General features: G+C 58.8%; 2 protein-coding genes across 5 annotated transcripts in view; both read right to left on the reverse strand.

Moving 5' to 3' along the window:
* Window positions 1–4886: 4886 nt before the first annotated feature.
* On the reverse strand, window positions 4887–5956 carry MRGPRG (MAS related GPR family member G). Its single transcript, XM_060159687.1, is given in 2 exon segments — window positions 4887–5887; window positions 5890–5956. Coding segments are annotated over 2 exon segments (1068 nt in total).
* A 12312-nt stretch (window positions 5957–18268) lies between these two features.
* The window catches only part of NADSYN1 (NAD synthetase 1), a 33713-nt gene continuing 27417 nt past the window's right edge, over window positions 18269–24564 (reverse strand). For 3 of the 4 annotated variants that reach the window (XM_060158258.1, XM_060158257.1, XM_060158255.1), the window contains 8 exons: window positions 23810–23945; window positions 23032–23138; window positions 21372–21503; window positions 20924–20993; window positions 20489–20617; window positions 19702–19878; window positions 18503–18535; window positions 18269–18469 (listed from right to left, as the gene is read on the reverse strand). In XM_060158258.1, the coding sequence (XP_060014241.1) occupies window positions 18452–18469; window positions 18503–18535; window positions 19702–19878; window positions 20489–20617; window positions 20924–20993; window positions 21372–21503; window positions 23032–23138; window positions 23810–23945 (802 nt within the window). In that variant the 3' untranslated portion in view covers window positions 18269–18451. Of the gene's footprint in view, window positions 18470–18502; window positions 18536–19701; window positions 19879–20486; window positions 20618–20923; window positions 20994–21371; window positions 21504–23031; window positions 23139–23809; window positions 23946–24564 lie in introns of those variants that run through there. The other variant, XM_060158259.1, reaches the window with a different exon arrangement.

A 24564-nucleotide genomic window follows, 5' to 3' on the forward strand; every position in this document is an offset into this window, starting at 1 on the left:
CTCTAAGAAAACTAGGAATAGATGGAAATTATGTCAATATGATAACGGGCATATACAAAAAGCCTGCATATAACATCATATTTAATGGTGAAATATTGAACACTTTTCCCTGTAAGACTGGGAATAAGGCAGGGATGCCCATTTTTACCATTTATTTATTTATTTTTTATGTGGACCATTTTTAAAGTCTTTACTGAATTTGTTACAATATTGCTTCTGTTTTATGTTTTGGTTTTTTGGCCCCAAGGTATGTGGGATCTTAGCTCCCGACCAGGGATAGAACCTGCATCCCCTGCACTGGAAGGTGAAGTCTTAACCACTGGACCATCAGGGATGTCCCCATTTTTACCATTTCTATTCAACATTGTATGAGAGGTCTTAGCCTGTGCAATAAAGGAAGAAAAGGAAATAAAAGGAAGTAGTAAAATGATCTCTATTTACAAATGACATGTTTGTGTACATAGTACACAAACTAAGTAGACTTCAAAAAGACTATTAGAACGAATTTAGTAAGTTGGCAGGAGAGTTATTCAATCCTATAAAAAGGCAAGATCAAACAACTGGAAAATGAAGTTAAAAGATAATTTTGCATAGCATCAAGACACCTCAAATACCCAGGGGTAAACTTTCCGAAATATGAACAAGATACCTATGCTGAAAACTACAAAAAATACATGACAGAAGTCAGAGACTGAAATAAATGGGGGTTAAACATGCTTATCAACGGAAAAACTCCATACTGTTAAGATGTCAGTTCCCCATGAATTTTTTATAGAATAACTGAATAGATTCAATGCAATCCGAGTCAGATTTTCAGTAGATTTTTGAAAAAATTGTCAAGCTGATGCTAAAATTTATATAGAAATGCAAATCTTGAAGAAGAAATAAAAAATTGTAGGACTTAGACCACCTGACATCATGATATACTTTAATGCTGGTAATTAAGACAGTGTGATGCTGGTATAAGGACAGACAAATAGACCAACACAGAACAGAGTCCAGAAATAGACCCACCACATACAATCAACTGATTTAAAGTAAAGGTATCCATGTTATTCATGGGAAAAGGGAAGTTCAACAAATGTTACTAGAATGACTGGTTAGCCACATGGAAAAACAAAATAAAAGAAAACAAAAACCAGCTGAAACTTGACCTCTGTTTCACACCATCTACATTTTAAAAAAATAATTATTTATTTATTTGGCTTCATTGAGTCTTTGTTGCTGCACGTGGGCTTTCTCTAGTTGCGGTGAGCGCGGGCCACTCTTCGTTGTGGCGTGCGGGCTTCTCATTGCAGTGGCTTCTCTTGTGGAGCACCGGCTCTAGGCGTGCAGGCTTCAGTAGTTGCAGCACATGGGCTCAGTAGTTGTGGCACATGGGCTTCCATCGCAGTGGCTTCTCTTGTTGCGGAGCACGGGCTCTAGGTGTGTGGGCTTCAGTAGTTGTGGCATGTGGGCTCAGTAGTTGTGGTGCACGGGCTTAGCTCCTCCGAGGCATGTGGGATCTTCCCGGACCAGGGCTTGAACCCGTGTCCCCTGTACTGGCAGGCGGATTCGTACCCACCGTGGCACCAGGGAAGTCCACACCGTCTACATTTTATTTGTGATGAATCACAGGAAATACAGACCCGGGAGGAAGGTCACATGTGTGTCTCGTGCCCCATGCCCCCCTGGGGTGTCCTCTGTCCCGTGTTGGTGCACACCTGTTCCCATCCCGGGGTCTAGCTGCCGCAGCCTCCTCTGGGGACCCCCGTCTTTCTTTTCTTCTCAGCAAGTGCCCGTGTTTGGGGCCTTTCAGACCGCCCCCAGCTGATGGCCGTCCTTTCCTTACACTACTTTGTAAGGCTCAGCGCAGACACCCCCTCCTCCAGGAAGCCTCCTCTGCTTTCTGAGTGAGGGACATGAGACCTTCCCTCTTCTGTGCTTCCCTAACACTAAGGTGATGTGATGATTTGTCACCCACACTGGGACACGTGTGGGTAAAAAGGGGCAGGTAATGATTGTCAAGGGTGAGTCGAGACAGAAGTTGCCTCCCTAAACCTCTTCACATGCTGTCCTTGGATTGTGTCAATGTGTCTGTCCCTTCTCCAGACGCTGAGCTCCTTGAGGACCGGGGCCACACCATGGCACGACCCTCCCTCGAGCTCCCGCCTAGTGCCGGGCCCCGAGTTGGCTCCGTTGGGGTTTGCTGGCTGAAAGGGGAGAGTGTGGCCGAGAGTAGGTGACAGGCTGTGGTGGCGGGACTCGGCCGTGAGAGCAGATCCCCTCCCTTCTTCACCCCCCTCTCAGGTGTCGGGTCAGTAGTCAGGGCTCTGCTGGCCTGGAATGTCCCAGGACCCAGGACAGACCTGGTCCGAGTCCATTCGGTGGTGCTCCACTTCGGCCATGCCCTTGATTCACTTGACCCCATCTTTCGCGCCATCACCCATTCACCCAACCACAGGTCCATCCATTCCACAAATACTTGTCAGGACCCTCCACCCGGGCCTCCGGTTCTCGGCCCAGGGAGACAGCTCCCCCCAGGAGCCCACCTTCCCGTGAGACACACGGACACTAACAGGGGTGCAAACATGAGTGCAGGAAATGCAGTGCGTGGTGGGTGGGAAGCCACTCTGGGCAAGGGGGTCCCCTTGGGTGCTCAGCCAGGGCAGGCGAGCACCAGAGGAGCTGAGGGCAGGGCACCCACTGCCAGGGAGCTCCCGGTGTCACAGAACAGACCGGCCCAAGGACGGGTCCTGATGGCCGAGCAGGATGCGCCAGGAGCAGTGACGCCAGCAGGCAGCGTAGGCGGTGAGGTGAGGCTGGGCTGGGGCCATCCGGAGGACTGCCCTGAGACGGAGGCAGAGACGCGGGACGCAACGCGGTTGGCCTTGAAGGCGGGGACGGGCCCCAGCACTGACCGCCCTCTGCCAGCCTGGCTGCCTGCCTCCTACCTCTGCGTCCCGGGAGGGAGATGCTGTTCCCTCTCCTTTTGCAGACACGGCTCCCCGCTATTCGGTGACTCGCTGGAGGTCACCAAGCTGGAGAGGTGCCGGTGGGATGGGAGCCCAGCCCTGCGACAGCCCCGTCCCTCCAGGTGGCCATCACTCCTCCAGGACTGGGAACACGCTGGCTCTTTGGGCCCAGGCTGCCGCCCGCTCGCCCCAGCGGCGGGTTCCAGGACCAGAGGTCCCGCACTCCCTATCTGTCTAGACTGGGCTGTTTATCACGCGCCCCAGGGGCAGCTGACCGTCTGTCCCCAGTGGCAGCACACAGATGATGGCCCCTCAGGGGGCCTCACAGCTATTTCCTGGGGCTGGGAGGGCGGGGCTTATGCTGGGGCCCCTCTGAAGCTGCCCTCACCCTCATCCCATTTCCAGGCGTTCCAGGGAGGAGGCCACACCCCTCCTTGGGGTCCAGCAGGAAGTGGTCCCACGAATGGATGGCCCCTCGGCACCCTACCCCCCAAAGCCAAGGCTGGGGTCCTCACCCACCTTCCTGAACCTGCCGAACGGGATGGTCTTTAGGCTGCCAGAGCCCTGGCCTCCCTGGGCTGGAGTCATCCAGTCCTAAGGGCAGTCTGGAGAGACCAGGCAGGGCGACCAGGACTGGCCAGAACCTTGCCCATCCCAGGGAAGGATGGACAACCTGCAAAGGTGTCTCCGGGTTGGGGGGCTATAGGTAAGTCTTTCTTCTTTCCATTTCTTAATGTTCTCTGAAGTTCCCATAATGAGCAACACACACATTTTCTAGTGAAAAAAGGACTTTTTAAAACATTTCTCCTGGAGTTATAAAATGCTTTTTGTAACAGGTTTCACATAGGATATATAGAATGTTTTCTTTTTGGTAAAAATTGAAATTTCTGTGGGTCTCTATTAGAAAAATAAACACAGCTGGAGGGTTCTATGCCCAAAATGTCTCCCTCTAGGTCCAAAGAGTTTTGGTGATTTACCTTTTCAATATTTTCTGTAGGACTTGAAAGTCTTGACAATGACTATGAACTGTCATTTAAAAAAAAATCATCAGAGGGCTTCCCTGGTGGCATAGTGGTTAAGAATCTGCCTGCCAATGCAGGGGACACGGGTTTGAGCCCTGGTCCTGGAAGACCCCACATGCTGCGGAACAACTAAGCCCGTGTGCCACAACTACTGAGCCCACGTGCCACATCTATTGAAGCCCGCGCGCCTAGAGCCCATGCTCTGCAGCAAGAGAAGCCACTGCAGTGAGAAGCCCGCGCACCCCGGTGAAGGGTAGTCCCCGCTCGCCACAGCTAGAGAAAACCCGTGTGCGGCAACGAAGACCTAACAGCGAAAAGTAAAAATAAATAAATTTATTTAAAAAAATCAGAGACACATACAATGATTTGTTCTTTGAAAGCTAAAAGGAATGGCTGCAGTTCCCTCCCTCCCTTCCTCCCTCCCTTCCTTCCTCCCCTCCCAAGGGAAGCCCAGGGGAGTGGGAGGAGGGTGGTGCAAACACTGGCTGGGCAGGGTCTGCAAGGAGTGGGCAGGGATGGGTGGGGGTGATGAGTGAGCAAAGGATTCCTGGGAGGAGGGGAAGTTGGAGATGGGGGTTGGGGGCAAGAGCACCCTCTAGGCAGCAGGTGTCCAGGACCCCCGTCCGGGCGACAGGGCTGGAGGGGGCAGGGGAGGGCCCCGCTGGCGCCAGGCTCTGCAGTGACCCTGCTTTGGCGGGCCCACTTATGGGTGCGTTTGGTGAGGAAGCAGCGCCATCTGGTGGCCGGTGGGGAGACTGCTGGGCAGGGGTCACCTGGGCGCTGGGAGCCTGTGGGTGGGGCAGCTGGAGAACTCTATAGTGGAAGGATCACAGCACGGCCTCAGCGAGGACAGGCCCCGCCCAGCTGCCCACGTGGGCCTTGGGGGGCGGCCTCCCCTCCACCCCAGCCCTCAGCTGGTGGCAGGGGGGGAAGGAGGCGGGAGCTGGGGTGCCCATCCTCGCCCCAGTCCTGCGGACTCCCCGCTTAGCTGCTGTGTCTCTGGCCTTCTCCTCAGGCCTTCCTTGTACTCCACAGGCTGGGCATGTGGGAGTCGAGACCACGGCTCTCCTGATGCCCCCGGCCCTTGGGTCCCCAGGGCCAGTGAGCTGGGGGGGCCGGGATGACACATGGTCCTGGAGGGTCTAGTGAAGGGTTGGGGGGACCCTGGCCGGCCCTGCATGCGGCCCATGGGCAGGGACAGCCCCCCGGCCCCCAGCTGGGCCCCCTCCCCCAGGGCCCTCTGGAGGACCACCCGGAGTGGCTCCCGCTTGCCCGGCTGCCGGCCCGTCGCGAAGTAGATGAGCGGCCTGGCGCTGCAGGGGACACAGGCCAGGAGGGTGGCCAGCGGGAGGAACACAGGCAGCAGGAGGTTCAGGATGGGGTGCAGGGTCCAGTAGAGGATGTAGGGGAGGCCGCAGAAGAAGAGCAGGAATACGGAACCCAGGAAGATGCCATAGAACCGAGGGCACGGGCGCTGGGAGCAGCACGTCACCCAGACGAAGAGCGCAAGCCCGGCCACGCAGGCCACGCAGGCCACGGACAGCAGCCATGTGACGCTAGCCACGTGGTACCGTGGGCAGGTGGACAGGCGCACGCCCTCGCGCATCAGGCCACAGACGATGCCCGACGTGTGTCTGGGGCGGCAGCCCTGGTAGCAGGCGGGGAAGATGTCGGAGAGGCAGCGCTCGGCGCTGAAGGCAGCCAGCAGCCAGAGCCCCGCGGAGAAGGCAACAAAGGTGACGGCGAAGTAGAGGCTGTCCTTGGAGCCCAGGGCCGCCTGGACGGCCGAGAAGCCCAGCTGGCAGCCCAGGAAGAGGAAGTCTGCGGTGGCCGCATGGAGGATGTAGACAGAGAAGGGGCCCTTCTTGATGTGGAAGCCCAGGTGCCAGAGGGCCAGCCCGTTCCCCACCAGCCCCCGAGGCCCACAGCCAGAGTGAGGTAGAAGACCACGCCGGTGAAGGTCCCCCAGAGCCCGAACATGCGGGCCGGCTCCACGGCTGGTGGGAAGGACCCTGGAGGGAGGCCACAGACGTTGCCGTTGTTATCACCGCCCGGGAAGGCGGGTGGCGTCCCGGCGCAGCTGGACAGATGCAACTCCAGGCCGGGGCGCCTTCCCGGCCAGTGCCCAACCCTTCAGGCCTTATCACCTCTTTGTAAAAGGAGGATTAGGTAGGATGCACCCAACACAGGGAGATGAGGATGGCCGACCAGGTGGGCGGGCCTGCCCCCGGCTGGATGTTTAGATTAAATGCACAAAGATCGATTGACACGGCTACACCGCGGTAGCCGTGTCGCAGAGGTCAGTGATGGCTGGACAGGTCTCTGCAGGCAAAGGGGGCTCTCATGAGGACATGACTCAGGGACTCCACGGGGGCCCTCCCACCCTGGAGGGCCAGGACCACACTCCTGCTGGGTCCCCGCCCCAGAGGGTCTGCTGAGCACACTCTGTCGTGCACTTGCCGTGGACAAGGGTGGGTGCAGATGTCCTGGTGGGGGCAGTAGGCGGTTGGGCGGATGAGGGAAGGCTGGGAGACGTGCCCAGCCTCCCCTGCTCTCCCGCCTGGGCAGGGATGCGACCCGGGGCTCCCGCTGCCAGCGGGTCGTGCCGAGTGCGGCTCTGAAGCCTCAGCAGGTGTGTGGACTTGGTGGCGGGGCCCCGGTCCTCCGGGGGAGAAACTGACACAGGTGTTTGCTGCCTGCGAGAAGCCAAGCCCTGCTCTGGTCCGAGGGGAGAGACGCCGTCACAGGGACGCAGAGGCAGTGGAGGGTCTCAGAGCAGCCTCTCCCTCCCCTGGGCCCCTCTCCCCGGGGTCCATGTGGCTTTTGTTCTTAGCCTCAGAGATGCAGTGGGGGGGCCATCAGGGCCCTGTCTCTGGGGTGAGGAGTCAGGGGAGACAGAGATAGAGACACAGAGACACGGTGGAGGCGGGGAGCCCACCTGCACACCTTGAGTTTTTCCCATAGTCACCCCTTCGCTGGGCTGTGCCCCTGCTGGGACCGCCCTCGCCCCCTCCCCACTCACCCAGGTCCTGCCTCCTTTAAGACCCTGGAGCCTCCCACAGCCCCCTGGGGCCTCCCTGCCTTGTGCCCGCACGCCCCTGCTGACACCCTTCTCTGCGGTTGTCCTTGTGCCCCGGTGGGAGGTGCGGGGGCAGGTCTCTCGCCTTTACCCCCTCCAGGCTTTCCCCTCGCCAGGCACGCGGTGACGGTGTCTCGGGCCCCAGAGAGCTGAGTTGGACTCTGGCGTCCCGGGGGCCCTGCATTGACCGCCCCCCCCCGTGCCCCAGCCTCAGTCTCCCCGAGGTACGTGGAGGGGCCGAGTTAGGTGGAGGTGGAGGGAGGGCTGGAGGAAGGCCGTCCTCACAGCCCTCAGGACAGGCACACCTGCCCGTACATTCAAACGAGGACCCAGAGCGCCGGCTTTTAAATACTGACCCCGCCAGCCTGCTTCCCCACCCTTGCCCCCAACTCCCAGTCCGACGGGAGCCTGAAAGTCCTCAGGGGTGTCTGGTGCAGGGGCCCCAAGCCTTCTCGCCTGCACACTGCCGCCCAGGGCTCCCCCCGGGCCCTGAAACCTCTCGTGTCCCTGGGGCCCGGCTGGCTGGACCTGGGCGCTTGGCCAGGTCGCTGGAAGTGGGAGGGCCCCTCCTGGTCACGGGATGATCTCAGGTGGAGATAATATCCTCCATGTGGTCCAGCCCTTCTCTTCCTCAGCACCTGAGGGATGTGGGTGGGGCAGCAGCCTGGGGGCCAGTGTCCAGCGGGCCGTCGCCATTCCTGGACAGCTCGTGCCCGGCCTGGCGCTGGATCCCACACGGTGGGTCACTGGACGGTGCCGCTGGGGGATGTCTGGGGCCGCAGATGTTGGTCCCTTTCCCAAGGACCCACCCCAACCGTCCACCTGCCGGCCTCAAACCCTGGGGCCCCAGCTGCTGACAGATTCTTAGGGGTTAAAATACTTTTCTAAACTCTATTCCGCAGAGCTACGTGCTCTGAGCTGGTCCTGCCGAGGACTCGCCTCTTCTGTGGGCTGCTCTGTGGCCCTGGGGACTCAGAGTGCAAGTCAGAAGTTATGTGTAGAGATGCTGCTTGTTCTAACATTTTTCAAGTGGATTTAGCTTCGAATTCATTTGCGTAACAAGTGCCGCCCGTGGAATAAGTGTTCCGCGCAGCCTATGGTTCCCGGCCGAGGTCCCCCGGCTTCTCTGCGCTTCTGCACGTGGCTTTAAGGAGTGAAGAGTTGCCTGGCCTCCAGGCCCAGGGACAAGGTTTCCACCTGCAGGGCCCTGTTGCCGCCCTGCCCGCTCTGCCTGCTGGGTCTTGGGACGCTCTCCCGCTGCCCCTCCCCCTTTCCTCAAAGGCCCCCTTCCCTGTGAGCTGTCCCTGGCCTGGATACTTGACACCACACCCCAGCTTGCCCTGCCCTCCTGCCCCCTTTCGTTTTCTCCCCGCCATGTCCCATGCCAGTCCCCGGGTTCTCTGCCCACCGCTGCCAGTGGGGCCTCGCGCACGCCAGGCTCTCAGCACAGCTTCGAGAGGAGCGTCTGCTCTCGGTGTGTTGGCAACGACAGCGGCAAACACCAGGGTGGTGCGTGTCCTGGACTGAATGGAGCCCCCAAAGACACGTCCTCGTCCAATCCCTGGAACCTTACTGAGAAGAAGTGACGGTTTTGAGATGAGGCCATCTTGGATTACCCAGGTGGACCCTAAACACAATTACAAGTGTCCTTATAGGAGACAGGAGAGGAGAGACACACAGAGGGAGTGCCACGTGACCACGGAGGCAGAGACTGGAGGGACGTGGCCACAAGCCCAGGGATGCCTGGAGCCCCTAGAAGCTGGAAGAGGAAGGAAGGACCCTCCCCTGGAGCCCTGGGACACCTTGATTCCAGACTCTGGCCTCCAGACTGCGAGAAAGGAAATATCTGTTGTCTGAAGCCTGTGCCACCACCCGAAACACCGAGTGCATTTGTTCGGACGAATCCTTCCTGAGCTTGTTCACAGCTGGTGGCCTGTGTCCAAGCCCGACCGTGCTAGCGGGAGCCTTGACTACACCAAGCGGCCGCTACGCAGCCGTTTCTGCCCTACGAAGTGGGCAGCTTCACACAGTGCCGCCTCAACCCAGCCCTTGGCCCTGGGCAGGCCGGCGTGCCTCTGTCTCTCAGTGCCCATGTCTGCAGGCTGGAACCTGGTTTTGTCACATCTCGGGCGCGTCACGGGGACTCGGTGAGGAGTACACATTGGGACGAAAAGGGAGCGGGGCGGGGATCGGGGGTGGGGGGATACGGGAGGTCCTGTCATGAACTGTTCCTGTTCCTGTGGTTCCCGTGGCCACCATGCCATCCGAGGCTCAGGACACAGTCGTCCGACTCGGGGACCCAGAGAGGGGACCCAGTGTTGCCCAGCCCCCCCCCAGGGGCAGATGGGGAGTGGGGACCAGAGGAGGGTCTCCCCACTCCCCAGCAGCGGGGAGTCCCAGGCCGAGGGCCTGTCTGCGGAAGGCGTGTCTTAACGGTGGCATTATCATTAGCAGGAATGGCCAGGCCAGCACCTCAGGAGACAGCTGTCATTCAGTGGATAGAGTGTTACTCACTTCTCCAGCGGAGGGGGTGCGCCACCGGGGACCACCGCTCAGGGAAGCGCTGTCGGGTCGGGGCGCAGCGGCAGGGGGCTGTGTGGTCAGGAGCCTTTGTGGTGGTTTCCGCGGGAAGGAACGGTGAGTCAGGGTGAGCAGGCTTAGGGTTGGCTGTTTCGAATCATCTCGGGGGCGCTGTGGCACAGGCGCTGTCCCTGGCTCATCGGGGCAGGAGCTAGTGGCCCTGAGTGCTAGAGCCCCATAGGGGAGGTGGGCTTTGAGGGGTTTGCATCTGCAAAGCAGGCTGCGGGCAGTGGTTTGCTATCTAGGAATTGGCTAACCGTGGGAGGGGCAGCCCCTGGGGGCTCAGGAGGCCCCAGAAGTTAGAGCACAGGAGCACAGAAAATAAAAGAGGGGCTTGTATAGGTAGGTGCTGTGAACTGCTGGGGGCGAGTGGGCTCGGGTCTGAGGCTGCACTTTCTGCTTCCTTTCTCCCTTCTCGTTCCTACTCTGGGGCCTTGCATGGCGAGGGGCTCCCAAGGGGCTGCCCCGGGGAGAGGGGGCAGAAGATCCCGGACTGGGAGCTCGCCGTGCCCGGGAAACCGGACCCCCTCGGTCGGCGCTCAGCTCTGTTGCCTCCCGTGTGGATCTGGTCGGGAAGTTTGCACGACATCACGCATGTTACGTGTTTGACCCCGTTGTTACATGTACAACGCGTAGTGCAGACGTAGCATGCGTTGCCTTTCTTGCCTTTTGTTCCACTCCAATGACTGTAAAAAGGGTTTTAAAGAATTGGGCCTTTCCTCTCAAAACACTCCTTCATAAAATCACCAAGCCCATGATCACACGAGCGGAAGCCCCCAGAGCTGAACGGCCCCTCCAGCTGGTCCCTCCCTCCCCCCGGCCAGACTGGGGCGCAGGGGTTCCGGAAGAATGGTGCAATTCATGAAAACAGGATAAAACTCGAGTGGATTTCCTATTTTAGGTTGAATATTTTTGTGGTGTTTTTCCAACTTCGGATGTAATTAAGTCGCTGAGGAGGGAGCGTGGCCTCAACACAACGAAAACAAACGATATTTTAAAACTTTCATCCAAGTCGGGGGTGGGGCCTGGTGAGGGGGCCTCTCCCTTGGCCCCGGGCTGACAGGTTGCCTCGGGCCGAGCAGCCTCCCCTCAGGTCCCCGGGGAGGGGGCAGCGTCCCACACCCTTTCCGGGAACGTCTGGCTGCTCAAGACAAGCAGGGACGTGCCTGTGGCCGGGAGCGCTGTCCTGGCCAGATAAGCCCCGGGGGTCCTGGGGTCCTGGAGGTGGGGCTAGGGTGGGCACTGGCTCTGGCTCTGGGGGTCCGGCCTCCTTGGACCCGGAGCTGCCTCCCCTCCCAGCCTGACTCAGGACAGGCTGAGGTCTGGCTTTGCTTGAGGGCAGAGGGGTGCAGGCGGGGCAGGGAGGTGAGAAATGAAGGTGTCCTTGCCTGGGGGGAGCCTGGAGGCTCACCGGCCCGCTCGGCCTGGGGCTCCAGTTGGGAGGATGGCCGCCCCGGCCCCAGTGTCCTCTGGAGTTAAAGTCCAGTGTCAACCTCTCCCCAGGACCCAAAGGTCAGGGCCCCAAGGCAGGGGCAGTGTGAACTCAGCCAGAATGATGGGACTCGAACCGCACACTGAGGAGGGATGCAGGTGAGCGAGGGTGGACCCAGGCTGGGCGGGGGAGAACGAGCGGCGTCCACCCCTGGCTGAAGATGCGTGGGAGCTTGTCCCGTCTGCACTGTGGCCAGCCTAAGCCTGGGCTGTCCCGGAGGGGAGCCGCGCCCTGCAGACGCTTCAGTGCAAAGGGTGGCCCGGCTCAAGCAGCAGGTGGGGAAGGGCCAAGGCTGAGGCCCTGGAGGCCGAGGTGGGAGAGTCAAGGCCTTTGAGGAGGGGGAGCTCTTCTCCATCACCCCCTGCTCTGCCTCCAGTCCTGGGTCAGACCAGCAGTGTCTGCTTCTCCAGTGGCACCGGTGGTGGCCCTGCATTGTGCCCAAGTCCACACACTGGGACAGGCCCCTGGAGTCCCCAGGGCTCAGGGCTGAGACCCCCGTGCCCAAGGCCCTGCTCGCCCAGCCTGCCGCCAGCACGTGGGGGGCTGTAAGGAAGCCCCACTGCCCCCTCAGACTTCTTCAGGTGGCGGGGCCGTGTGCCTGGAAGGTGGGACTTGGGGTTCCAGGCTCCCCTGAGCAGCCCCGGGTTCCAGCTGGACCCCTGGGAGCCTGGCAGACTCGGCAAGGCAGCTTTCTCCCTCCCAGCGACCCGGGAGCGTTAGTGAGGACAGGTGAGGAGGCACCGGGGCCTCCATTACAGCGCCGGGCTCTCCAGGGACCTGGCAGGTGGGTGTCCAAGTGAGGCCGCCAGGCCCTGAGCCCACAGACCTCCTCAAGGTCTCTCGGACCACCGGACGGGGCCAGGCAGGCAGGTCCAGCCTGGAGAGCAGCGCCGGCCAGCTGACCGCACACCCGCTGTGTGACCTGCTTCCACACCCAAGGCCGGGGGTCCATAGAGACCCCAGAGGATGCTGCATTTCTGGGGCTCCTCGGGGAAGGCGCACCTGGTCCATGGAGCCCAAGAAGGAGGAATCTAGAGCCCCCTGAACCTCTGCACATGGGGTGTGGTCTCCGGGAGGGAGGGAGCTCCTGAGGGCTGCTGAGCTGTGTCTGTCCCAGACACGGCAAAGGGGTCTGGGGGCTGAGGGAGGGTCGGGGCAGCCCGAGTGGGGCTGGGGGACCTGAGCCGGCTGTGGTCCCGCTGGTGGAGGGACTGTGGTCTGGGGAGGGGGGGCGTCACTACTTGCCCGTCTTTCTGCTCCGTCTCGCTTAACCCCTCTGAGCCTCGGTGTGCTCACGTTCAAGATGGAGTGTTCCAGGGCTTCCCTGGTGGCGCAGTGGCTGAGAGTCCGCCTGCCGATGCAGGGGACGCGGGTTCGTGCCCCGGTCTGGGATCTGAAATTCCACACCCCTCATGCCTCAGTCAAAAAAAAAAAAAAAAAAAAAAAGGTGTGAATATTATCACGGTCTATACATCATTCTGCAGAACTTGATGTTTTCAGTTTTTCGTCTTTGGTATTTGCCATTCCAAATGTCCACTCATTTTAACAGTGGTGTAGAATTCCGTAGTATGGACGCATCTGTAATTTATCCATCTTTGTTATATATTCTGCTTTACTGTGTTTCACTGTAAGAAACAATCCTGCAATGAAATATGAAGAACAAAGGAGGTGCCCGGGCCTGGGGAGATGACACAGGAGGCTTCGTGGGTATCTGTAAGGTCGCTGGTAAAAAAAAAAAAAGATGTAGGGGACTTCCCTGGTGGTCCAGGGGTTAGGACTCTGCACTCTCGCTGCCAAGGGCATGCGTTCGATCCCTGGTCGGGGAACTAAGATCCCACAGGCTGTGGCCAAAAATTAAAAAAAAAAAAAAAGATGTGAAATAGGTATTTTTAAAATGCTAAAATGTGAAATAGGTGTTTTTAAAATGCTAAAATGTGACTCAGCCTGGTGGTGGGTATGTGGATGTCCGTTAAAAAAAAAAAGCTTTTCTGTACATGTGAACCATTTCATGTCACCAAAGCCTCTGCTTTAGCTCACTCTTGAAGGGGTCCCCTAGACCAGCTGGTGGAGGAGAAAGAGATTTGGGTTTTGTTCACAGATAGGTTGATATACTGGTCCAGGCCCCACATGAGCTGCCGCCACCCCGTGGCCCCACTAAGGAGTACACCTAAAGGACAGTGGGGAGGACGGAACTGCAAGCACGGAGGGAGAAGTGATCTGAAGTAAGGAGGTATGTGAGCTCTTGAGCAAACAGTGTGGCTGGTTGCCAGGGCCTTGGAGGGAGCAAGGTTGGGAGACGGTGGGTGGGCCGCTGCAGCAGCCATGGCTCAATAAAGGCTCAGATTAAACTCAGAAAACAGTACAATGGTGTCTACCAGGGGCTGGAGGAATTGGGTGTACATTGTGTAATGGTACAAATTTGCAACTAGAGACTTCCAGATCCGGAAGCTTTTCCTTCACTATTCCTTTCACCTGCATGACACCTTTATGGTCCTGCGGTTCTTCTGTTTCACTGGCCTGGGCATCATGACTGCCATCAGCTTCCAGCGCTGTCTGTCCTCCTTCTTCCCTATTGGGTATCGGTGACGTCAGGCAACGTCACCTGTCAGGCAACGTGAGGCAACGTGAGTGCCCTGCTCGGGGCTCTGATCTTTCCGGTTAATATACTGAGAGGTCGTGCCTGTGGTCAGTTATTCATCCCAAGGACAAAGCTCTGTCCTGCACGTATGACCGCCACCACCATGTGGGGTTTCCTGCTGTTCTCCATCCTGGGCGTGTCCAGTGAGCTGTTGCTCCCCAGGTCCAGGTGAGCTCCCAGCAGCACTGGCCCTGGTCCTTCTGTTCTCGGCCCCGGGCTTCTTTCTCTTCGGCCTGCGCCTCTGCGTCATCAGGTTCCTCGTAGCTGACGTGCAAAACCACACCCTCAGCGACGCCTGCGTCCTCCTATCCTGCATCAACAGCACGGCTAACCCTGCTCTTTGCTTTTTCACTGGGGGCCTTCAGAGACAGCGGCTGAGGGAGCCCCTCAAGCTGGTCCTCCACAGAGCCCTGGGCGAGGAAACAGAGGATTGGTGAGGGTGGGAAGGTGCCCCTGATTGGCGAGGTGGAGAGGGTGGACCTCTGAAGGATGGGGGGCTCCCAGTGGATCCGTGTCCCTGGGGCACAGTCCCTATCATCTCCTATGCCTCGCTGCCAGCAGCACAGAGCTCCCCAAGTCAGCACCCCCAAACAGTTCCCTTCCCAGCCTCCTCTTCGTGAAAACGAGGACAAATAGCCACAAGCAGAATTTTTTGTTCGTTTGTTTGTTTGTTTGCGGTACGCAGGCCTCTCACTGCTGTGGCCTCTCCCGTTGCGGAGCACAGGCTCCGGACGCGCAGGCTCAGCGGCCATGGCTCACGGGCCCAGCCGCTCCACGGCACGTGGGATCCTCCCGGACCGGGGCACGAACCCGCGTCCCCTGCATCGGCAGGCGGACTCTCAACCACTGCGCCACCAGGGAAGCCCCAGAAGCAGAATTTTTGTGTGTGTGTGTATATGAAACCAAATGCACACATCTGAGCCTTTTGAAACCTGTTAAATTATCCTTCAGAAAGTTTGTGAACTCACACTCACCAACCTCAGAAAGTCGATGTTAACCTCTGACTTACTGTTAATATTCTGCTTATTTTCAGTTTTGGATAACAAGCGCCGCTAAACTCCTTTCGGATGTAGACTGGCCCTTGGAAATGACGCACCCTTGTCCTTCGCCCATTTTTCCGGCATGTTCTAGGGTCTGAATACAGTGTTTTATTTTTTTCTTCCTTGACTTTTAATGGATTGACCTCGTGGAATGTACTCTCTCTCTCAAAACTTTCTCCTTCTGTCTTTAGAATTCCAGTGAAATGAAGGTTTGTTGGCCAGTGCTGTCTGGGGCGGGCAGGTGGGCACCGTCCAGCTGGTGCGGGTTCGGCTGCATCAGTGGCTCACGCCGCAGTGACGCTCAGGTCTCCGTGTGGCCCCCAGGCTGCTTTGACTGTTGCGTGAAACGTTTCAGCCAAAGCGTGTACGACCGTCCAACCGAGAGGAAGGTGCTGATGTGTCTTTGCTCTCAGGAGCGACCCCAGGAGATTCCGAGTTAGCTCTGGGTTTGACATGAGGCTTCACTGCCCTCTCCAGGAGCTGGGGTGGGCGGGCTTGTCTATGTTTGGGTCTCAGAAAAGAGCCAGGACCCCCCACGACGAGCTGGAGCTGCAGACAGGAACCCATTGCCCCTCACCAGCCAAGCTCTGGTGACTACCTTTTAACTGAGGGGACACTACCCTATAGCAGGGGGGACACTTCCTATAGCTGGGGGACACTACCTTATAAGTGGGGGACGCTACCCTATACCTGGATGACCAGCGGCCAGGGTCCTGGGGTCCCTGAGTGCAGGAGGCTCTCGCAGGACAATGCTCAGGACCCTGCCACTGACCCCACGACTGGCCGTCCTGAGTGTCCACGCTCCCTCCATCTCCCTCCCCTGGAGAAGAAGCCCTCCACCCCACTCCCAGCACAGGTGTTGCAGGAGCCGCGGCCTCAGGAGGGTGTGTGTGGCTGGGGAGGGGGGCGGCGGACAGGAGGATGTCTCCTCCCCAGGGTGTCAGCAAGGTGCACGTCCCCCCGGGGGACACCCGTGGGGTGCCGACACCTGCACCGAGGGGCCTGGCCATCACCCTGGGTGACAGCCATCCCAGAAGGTGACAGCTCTGTCACCCCTAGGCTGCAGAACCCACGGCCACGTCCTCTTGAGCTCATCCGTGTCACCACCACCGAGGGCCAAATGCTGGGATGAGACCCACAGGTTCAGGGAGGGCTGCCCGCACGGGATGCACCCATCCACTCGCCAGCCGTCCTCAAAACTGTCCTCATCAGCATACCTGGGCCACATCGGCTCGAAGAACAGCTTCTACGGCTGTTCTGTTTTCTTTCCAGATTCTCCCAAAGGTGAAGGACTGAATTCTCCTTGAAGCGTAAACTTTTCCCTTGTTTTAGGAGAAACACCTTCACGGGGGTCTTAGTACGTACGTGCAGGCTGCTGTAACAAAATATTGATGCCACAGACCTGGTGACACATAAGCAAGAGGGCACTGCTCACAGCTCTGGAGGCCGGAAGTCAAGACCAGGTGCGGGCAGGGTCGGGGGAGGGGCCTCTTCCACGTCGGGTCAGAGACTTCTTGCTGGGTCCTCACGTGGCACAGGGGCCAGGGGCTGCCTGGGGCCTCTATTATAAGGACAGCAATCCCATTCATGGGGCTCCACCCTCAGGCCCCCATGACCTCCCAGAGGCCACACCCCCTGACACCATCACATGAGGGGGTTAGAATTTCCCATATGAATTTTGGGGGGATGCAAACATTCAGACCATAGCACTGGGATTTGGGTCCACAAGGCCAAGACTCTCTTCTGGAAGGACCCCGGACGGCAAGCAGGATGTGGCTTTGCATCGTGGTTAAAAGGTTGTCTTTATGTCGAGTGACTTTACGTCACAGAAAAGTGGCCCTCGGTGGGGTGAGGGAGAGGGGGTTATTCTGTCCCCGAGCCTGCGGGAGAGTTTCTGGATTCCGGGGGTGGGAGATACAAAGATGGCGGCAGCCTTCGGGGAAAGAGGGCGTGTGCCCTTGTTCCCTTCGCTCGGCCCAAGCCTGGCGTCTTATTAATACGTCCCTGGGTGCTGCTGTCACTGTGGGAAGTCGAGGAAAGGTCTGTGCACGTGCTTTGCAGGCCCAGGGCCTGCAGTAGCATTGCCAGGAAACATGGACTTAGACCCAAGGAACCATCGTCCAGAGCCTGGGCCCGGGCTAGGGCCCGAGGGTGTGTGCAGTGGCCGTTCCTGTTTGGAGAACTCACTATCTATTTTTCCTGATTCTGATAACACCCCGTGGCCCTCTTTGGAGGGCCCAGCTAACTGGTTCAGAAATGGGCATATGACCCAACTGAGCTAATCCAGGGCCTGTACTGAAGAAACGGGGAAGGCACGTGTGCTACTCTCCTGCTGGATCTGAACTTGGGAGTTGGCAAGACTGCAGTCACAAGAGGAAGCCAGCGCACAGAGACGGGGTCAGGGGAAGAGAGAAACAAGTTCCAACGACATGGCACAAACCCTGGGTCCAGCCAGGCCTGAAGCCGTCACTCCCCCGGACCGCTCAGCACGTCCATCAATAAATTCCTTTCCTTGTTCACCAGGTTCTTTTCTTGGGTAAGGCTTTTGGTAACACACACACAGGAAGTCCAAGCTGATGCAGTTTGTAAATATTCCTGGGATTCTTAGGAATTCCTGGGGTTCCAGCAGAATGGGGGCTGAGCTGTCTTGCTCGGGCCCAAGGCTGGACCTTCTGCAAGGCCCGCAACCAGAGCCCAGCTCTCTCCTCCCGCCCACACTGGCATCGTCCCACTTAACCTGGGTGCTGACCCAGGATGGTGAGACCGAAATGGGAGGAGAAGGCTGGCAAGGATGGCAGGCAGCCGGCCCCCCAGGGGGGTCTTTCCTTAGGGCAGCACGTGGGGGGGGGCAGGGATGGTGACCGCGCAGACTGCCCCAAGAGCATGCGAAGCCTTCCCTGGTGGCACAGGATGGAGGCGAATCTGCATCCCTGCAGGTTTAGGTCCTCGGAATGACAATGACGGTGACCAGGAAAGAGAAATCTGGGAAATGGGCCAGTTTATAGTGAGAAGAATCATACACAAGGACAGAGGCAGAAAAGGAGAAAGGGCTGCTTTGCAAAACTACAGAGATTGCAAGGGTGGGTGACGGGCGGGGACGGTCGTTCTAGAACCACCCTCCACCCCCCAGGGCCTCCTCCATCCCCACCTGCAAAATCCTCCTTCAGCTCAGGTGACACTCAGAGGAGATGCTGCACAAGGGCCAGAGGGGCTGGGGAAAGCGCTCGCTTCAAGAAGAGGGTTTATATATAGTAGTCTGGGTGTGTCCATCCCAGTACCTGCTGTACAGCACAGGGAACGCTACTCAGACTCTGTAATGCCCTCCATGGGAAAAGAATCTAAAAGAGAGCGGATATATGTATACGTATGGCTGATTCACTTTGCCGTACAGCAGAAACTAACGGAACATTGTAAATCAACTATACGCCAATAAAAATTAATTTAAAAAAAAAACAGAAGAGGGTTTAAAATCGCATCCTCTTGTATTTCAGCCTTTTTTAAAGAAACTAGACCGAAAAGATCCCTCTCCCTGAAATATGTCAGACGGGGCTTGTCGACACGCCAGCCACTCCTGCACAGTCACCGGCAAGGCAGACGTAGCACGAGCATCCTCGCGGGAGGGGAGCGCTCTGCGCAGGACCCGGGCTCAGTCCACGCCGTCCAGGTCCTGGTGCTGTCTGCTCTCCACGCCGTCCAGGTCCTGATGCTGTCTGCTCTCCAGCTGGAGAACCTAGAAGAGAAGATGCAGCGTCCCCACGAGGACCTGAACGGCGAGGCCGTCACAACGCACCGATTCACCCGGAAGAGGGTCGCGGTCACGGGACTGAAAAAGCAGGTCCTCCGACAGCATCTTCAGTGATGAGACGGGGGTGGATCCAGAGTGCGGAAGGATGTGCCTTGGCCCGGGCACGGGGGTCGCTGCTGGGCTAGAAGGTTCCAGGTGAGTTCCGTCTTTACCCACATGTGTTTTTCTCCATTTGAGGGTCTTGGCACACCCTCTGAACCCCAGGCCTGATGTGAGGGAACCCACTCCTGAGTGCGTACTGGTGGAAGCGAGGCCCCGCGGCTGACTAATACCTGGCGGGGGGAGAAGGCTGGGCTGTGCACTACGGGGTGTTTTGGCGGCATCCCTGGACTCCGCCCACTAGATGCGGCAGCACAGACCCCTCCCCAGGTATGATAAACAAAAATGTCTCCAGACATTGCCTGACGACCCCTGGATGAGGGCCACGGCCACGGACGTGCAGCGTTGCTTGCGTCCCATCTGTTTGCACATCATCTCCTCATGGTTGCTCCCCACTCCCCACCGGCTAGCTCCGGCCGCTGCGCTAGCTCGTCACTAAAGGGATCCTGCCTATAAGCTTAAATTATACAAAATGGCCCACCTCTGGCCCAACCCTGCCTCCCAGGTCACGAACATGAAGCTAAAATACCTTTGTTTAGCTCACGGGAAACATCCTGACCAGGCCCACCTCTGAATGGCTGCAGGGAGGAAGAAAAAAACACATCCCCTCTGGGGCCAGGAAATGTTTGACTCTAGTCCCTCCCCTGTTAGGATAAAAGAAGCCTGAATTCTCAGGCAAGATGGCTCTATTATTAGGTAATTAGGGGAGAAAAGGAAGATGTGAAGCCAGTTGGATACCCTGGTAGTCTAGAAACGACAGTGGTTGGTACCACACTGACACAGTGTTGTAGCCCTGAGTTTAGCGTCCTCAGCACAGCCCAAGATAGCTCATGCTCTGACTGACGTGAAACGTACTGGATCCTCTGCAGAAAGACGGCCGCTAAAAAACGCCACCGTATACATTAAAAAGCTTCTCGGTCCTCAACGGAAATGAGCTGATATTCCCTCCACAGACCTTTAACAGGGAGAAAAAGCCTCTCTGCCTGACTTACCTGAGCTTCTATGCAGCGGAACTGCCAAGGCCAGCGGGCGTTGTACAGAAACGGCCGCAGGTCGAACCTGTTGTCGTCTGGGCTGTAGCTCTCGGCGTGATACGCGGGGGTCAGCGTGGTCATTTTGTGTCTGTTCGTGGAATACTTCGAGAAAAACCGCTTCACTTTGTCGGCCACCTGGGAGGCGAGGGATGCACAGGGCCTGATGCTGGCAAAGCCGGAAAGACCCCAGGCTGGTGCTCCCGGCAGCACTGCCCTGGGCTGTGCGAGCTAACAGCACCCACCCCCTGCAACACGGCTGCGTCTGGACCCCTCGAAGGCAGGAGTGGACCGGTGCCACTGCTCGGGCTGGGGCAGCGGGATGAACTTTGAAGACGCGGTCTCCTGACTCCAGCACCCCGGAAGCTGCATCAGGAGACCCGGTCAGGGGTCCCGGGAAGATGTATCTCACGAGGCTTCCAGGCGGTTCTGCGGGGACCGCTCTGTCTGTGGGCTTTGGCCCTGAGGAGCCTGACAACTCGCAGAAGAGCAACGATATTCCGACCTCAGAGTTCGCCCCCTGCCCCCCAAAAAGGAGGAGCTTGCTCGTTACGATGGGGTCCAGCCCCACCCAGACAAACTGAGCCAGCGCAGAAGGAAGGCCTGGGCTGCTGGGAGCCTGAAACTGGACCGTAGCTCCTCAGAGAGAGAGACTGTTCTCATCTTAAGGTCACACCGTGGCCACCTGCTCCTGAGTCACATGGTGACCTTACCTGCCGACTCCCTGAGGACACTGCACATGGCTTACCTGTCTGGGGGTGCAGACGTCCTTCCACACGTAGAGGAGTTTGCAGAACATGCTGTAGGGCCCCATCTTGGAGATCTTCCGGAGCCTCCCGTAGACCGACAGCTCCGCGTAGGTCACTCCCATGTCTTCCTGGGGACAGAAGAGATGCGTCTCATGAGTGACAGCAAGTCAGCGCTGGGGGACAGGTTAAAACTTCTGCTGGAGATGGAACCGAGCCCCACCCCCACCACTCGCCTCATCACCTCCCTCCCGGCTCCAACCTCGAGAGACCAGAACTGAACACTGAAGGCCAGCCGTGGATGACGCTGAGCCCTGGGCTCCCAGGCCGGGACCCAGCGATGGAGCATGGCTTGTTGGGGCAGAAAGGAGGCCATGAAGGAACCCAGCAGCAGGGAGGCGGGGGAAGAAGCACAGTGACAAAGCCACCGCCGTTACCTCGTCAGTCTGGGACACCTGTCCGTGGGTCAAGGGCTCCAGCTCGGCAGTGGCCGGCGCTGCCAGGATGCTGCGGCCAAGACACACAGAGGTCAGTCACAACACCTGCGTATTAACTCAACAGATACCATGAAAGCACCAGGCAGTGCTCAGCCCGAAGACGGAGGGATACACAGACCTCCCGGCCTTACGACAGCGGGAGAAGGGTGGTGAGGGGAAGGGGGAAGCAGCGGCTGCCTGATCTGGCCAGAGCCAGGGCAGCACCGACGGGAAGGAAGGGGGTGCCTGGTCTCGGGACCCCAAGCGCGCCTGCAGGGCAGGACTGTTTCCGTCAGGAGGTGGGAGCTATGGAAGGTGGCTGATGGGGCGAGGGCGACCCGGGGCTGTGCCGAGACGCATACCCGGTGGCCCAGGGGCCACGGCTGAGGCCTCGTGAGCGCACACGCACCTCTGCAGGGCGGGAAGCTGGAAGCGCTCCATGCAGAGCTGGACGAAGGCTCTCAGGTCCGTCTTGCTGATCCCGCCTATGGGGTTGATGTCTGCGCTGGAGCAGTCGTACTTGGTCAGGTAGCCGAGGAGGCTGCAGCAGGAGAAAAACGCGCGGTTTCCATGCAGCAGACCCGAGGGGCTGCAGATTCCACGAACCTGGGGGCCTGGCCATCCAGTCCCTGGGCATCCGAAGACTCGCTTCTTCCAGGGCCCTGGGGCCAGACCCTGGCAGATTCAAGGGTCTTGGAGAAGCCTGATGTGCTGGGGCAGATTGGGGAAGGGGCAGAGGCTACGGACAGCCAAGGAGGAGGATCCAGCAAGCCGGACGAGACGTCTGGGCCGGGAAGCAGCTTGGGGACTGACCAGCAGCCACCTGCAAGCGGCCCGTCTGGGACGGGAGGGCTGGGGCCAGCAGAGTGCGGAGCTGAGGGATGGAGGTCCTCGGGAGGGAGGGGCAGGACCTCAGGCATGGACGCTGAGTCCACAGAAGCAGGGCCACCTCCCCACTGCCAGACACCTCCTGCGGTGGGCAGAGTGGCCCCCAAATGCCCACATCCTAATACCCGGAACCCGTATACACACACATACAGGGTGAAAGCAACTCCGCAGATGAGGTGAGGTTGAGGACCCTGAGATGGGTGATTACCCTGGATTATGGGGTGGGCCCTAAATGCAAGCACAAGGGTCCTTAAATGTGGAAGAGAGAACTGGCGGGCGGGGGCGTCAGTCAGCGGGAGCTGTGGCCACAGGAGAGGCGCACAGATTCTGCACCACGGGCTCCGCAGACAGAGGAAGGGGCCACACGCCAAAGGATGCAGGCGCCCCCAGCAGCTGGAAAAGGCGAGTAACAGCTTCTCTCCCGGAGCCTCCAGAAGGAACCGGCCCTGTGCCTCTCCCGGAGCCTCCAGAAGGAACAGGCCCCGTGCCACCTTGACTCTGGGCCAGTGAGGCCCGTGCTGAACCCCTAACCTACTGGACTGTAAGATAATTCATTGGCGCCTTGGAGCCACCGACCTTGTGCCCACTTGTCACCTCAACCCCACGACACTCACCCCTTCGATGCGTCCGTCCCTCTCCACCCCGCCACCACCGCTACCATATTCTCGCTGGACCACTGGATGACCGCAGCTCTCCACCCGCATCCCAAGCTCCCCCCCCACAAGGCCATTGCTGACCTGTGCTGTGGGTACTGTTTGGCCTTTGTCCCACCTGCACTCCCACGGCTGACCTCTCCCCACTTTTCAAGAGAAAGACCAAACACTCAGCCCTCCAGGCTCCCACGAGGGTGCAAAGCCGGGGTGTAAGACCCCCTGGGTCCCAGACAGGGGGGATTAAAACCTGCACCGCCCTAAGCGGGGCTCCTTCAAGCAACCCCGAGGTGGGTGTAACATCACTCCCTGTCCCGTTAAACGGATGGCTGACGGAAGGAACAGGGTCCGGTCCGTGGGCAAGGGCCAGGGTTTACAGGCCAGAAGAGACCAGCGTTTGCACCTGACCCCTGTGCCTCTTCCCCCGCTTGGGTGCTCTCAAAGGGGCATCAGGAGCTAAGGGAGACGCAGACCTGGCCGGAGCGGCCGCAGGTCGACCAGGGGACTCGTGCAGAGCGAGGGCATACACACCTCTCATCCACGTTGGCAGATCCGAGCACGAGAAGCCTGCCTGGGGCGCCCCGGGACCAGAGGCTCAGCTGAGCGAAGAGGTAGGCAATGACCATCCTCACCCGCGCCTGGACCACAGGAGGGAACGTCATCCGCGTGCGGCGGGGGCGGGGCACGCGCATGCTAACACCGCCTCCCTGCAGCTCGGGGCAGGGGCTCTCCCAGCAACCTCAGGAGCACAGGAAAGTTTAAGTGACGCAGGAGCTTCCAGCGTCCAGAGGGGCCGGGAGCCCGTGGTCCCCTCACCCACACCGTGGGATCCTGCGCTCAGCCACAGAGATGGAAGGACCAAAGCCCGAGGCCGCGGTGAGACAGGGCTGCAAAGCCAGCGGGGGAGGCCGTGGTCCCTCCTGTCACTCCCTGCACTGCTCGGCAAGGTCACCCGCACCCGCAGAAAGGGGACAGAGAGACAGGACAGACCCAGGCAGCTGTAGCCCAGGCCCCCTCTTTCCCTCCACAGACCACACAGGGGCCAGCTCCCCCGCAGCCGCCTGGAAGGTGGGGCTGCGTCTGAGCCGCCCCCCAAAGATGCAGAAACTGCACGCACTTGCACACACGCCACGCTCACAAACCCTCACGCCGATGCGCACGCTCTCACGCACACGCACGCACACACGCAGACCCCCATCCTTGTCGCGAGGCTGCACACTCAGGGTCTCTAAGGCAGGCTGCTGACCCCAGTGCCGGCTGTCCCCCGGGTTCCCTGCGCCCCCGTTGTGGCCCCATCTGGGAGGCACACCTGTACGTTCTGCAGGGCCAGGTTCTCCCGGCTGCTTCCTCCGTGAGCTGCAAACGCAGGGCTTTTACCCGTCACCAGGCTGAAGATGCCCACGACGGCCTTCACGGCCGGGTCGATGTTGAGACCGATGTGGTGGCTGGGGAGAGAAAGGGAAGGTGTGCAGACGGTAAAACAAAAACACAGAACACAGAACTTACCATTTTCAAGTGCCCCATTCAGCAGCATCGAGGACACTGACGACGCCACCTCCAGTTCCAGAACTTTCCATCAGCCCAGAAGGAAACCCTGTGCCCACGAGCGGTCTCTCCCCACCCCCTCCTCTTCCAGCCCCGAGGACGACTGACCCACTGTCTGTCTCTGTGGGTCTGCACGGTCTGGACATTTCAGAGAAATGGAACCACACAAGATCTGTGCTTTCGTGACTGCCTTCTCTCACTCGGGATGGCGCCCTCCAGGCTGATCCACGTCGTAGCCTGTGTCAGCACTTCGCTCCTTTCTAAGGCTGAATACCACCCCCTCGTAACCACCTCTTGGTTACCTACTCAGCTGTCGATGGACACTTGAGCTGTTCTGCCCGTTGTGAATACGCTGCCACGGACCCAAACGTGTAAATATTTGTTCACGTCCCTGCTTTCACTTCCTTTGGGCATCTCCCTGGGAGCAGAAGTGCTGCGCAGGGACAGCTTTTAGCTGAGCTCCGCGTACAGAATGGGCAGCCTCTTATTTTTCCCTTGGAGGCTGAATAAATGGGACGT

Source organism: Lagenorhynchus albirostris, chromosome 9, assembly GCF_949774975.1.
Source record: "Lagenorhynchus albirostris chromosome 9, mLagAlb1.1, whole genome shotgun sequence".
Lineage (NCBI taxonomy): Eukaryota > Metazoa > Chordata > Mammalia > Artiodactyla > Delphinidae > Lagenorhynchus > Lagenorhynchus albirostris.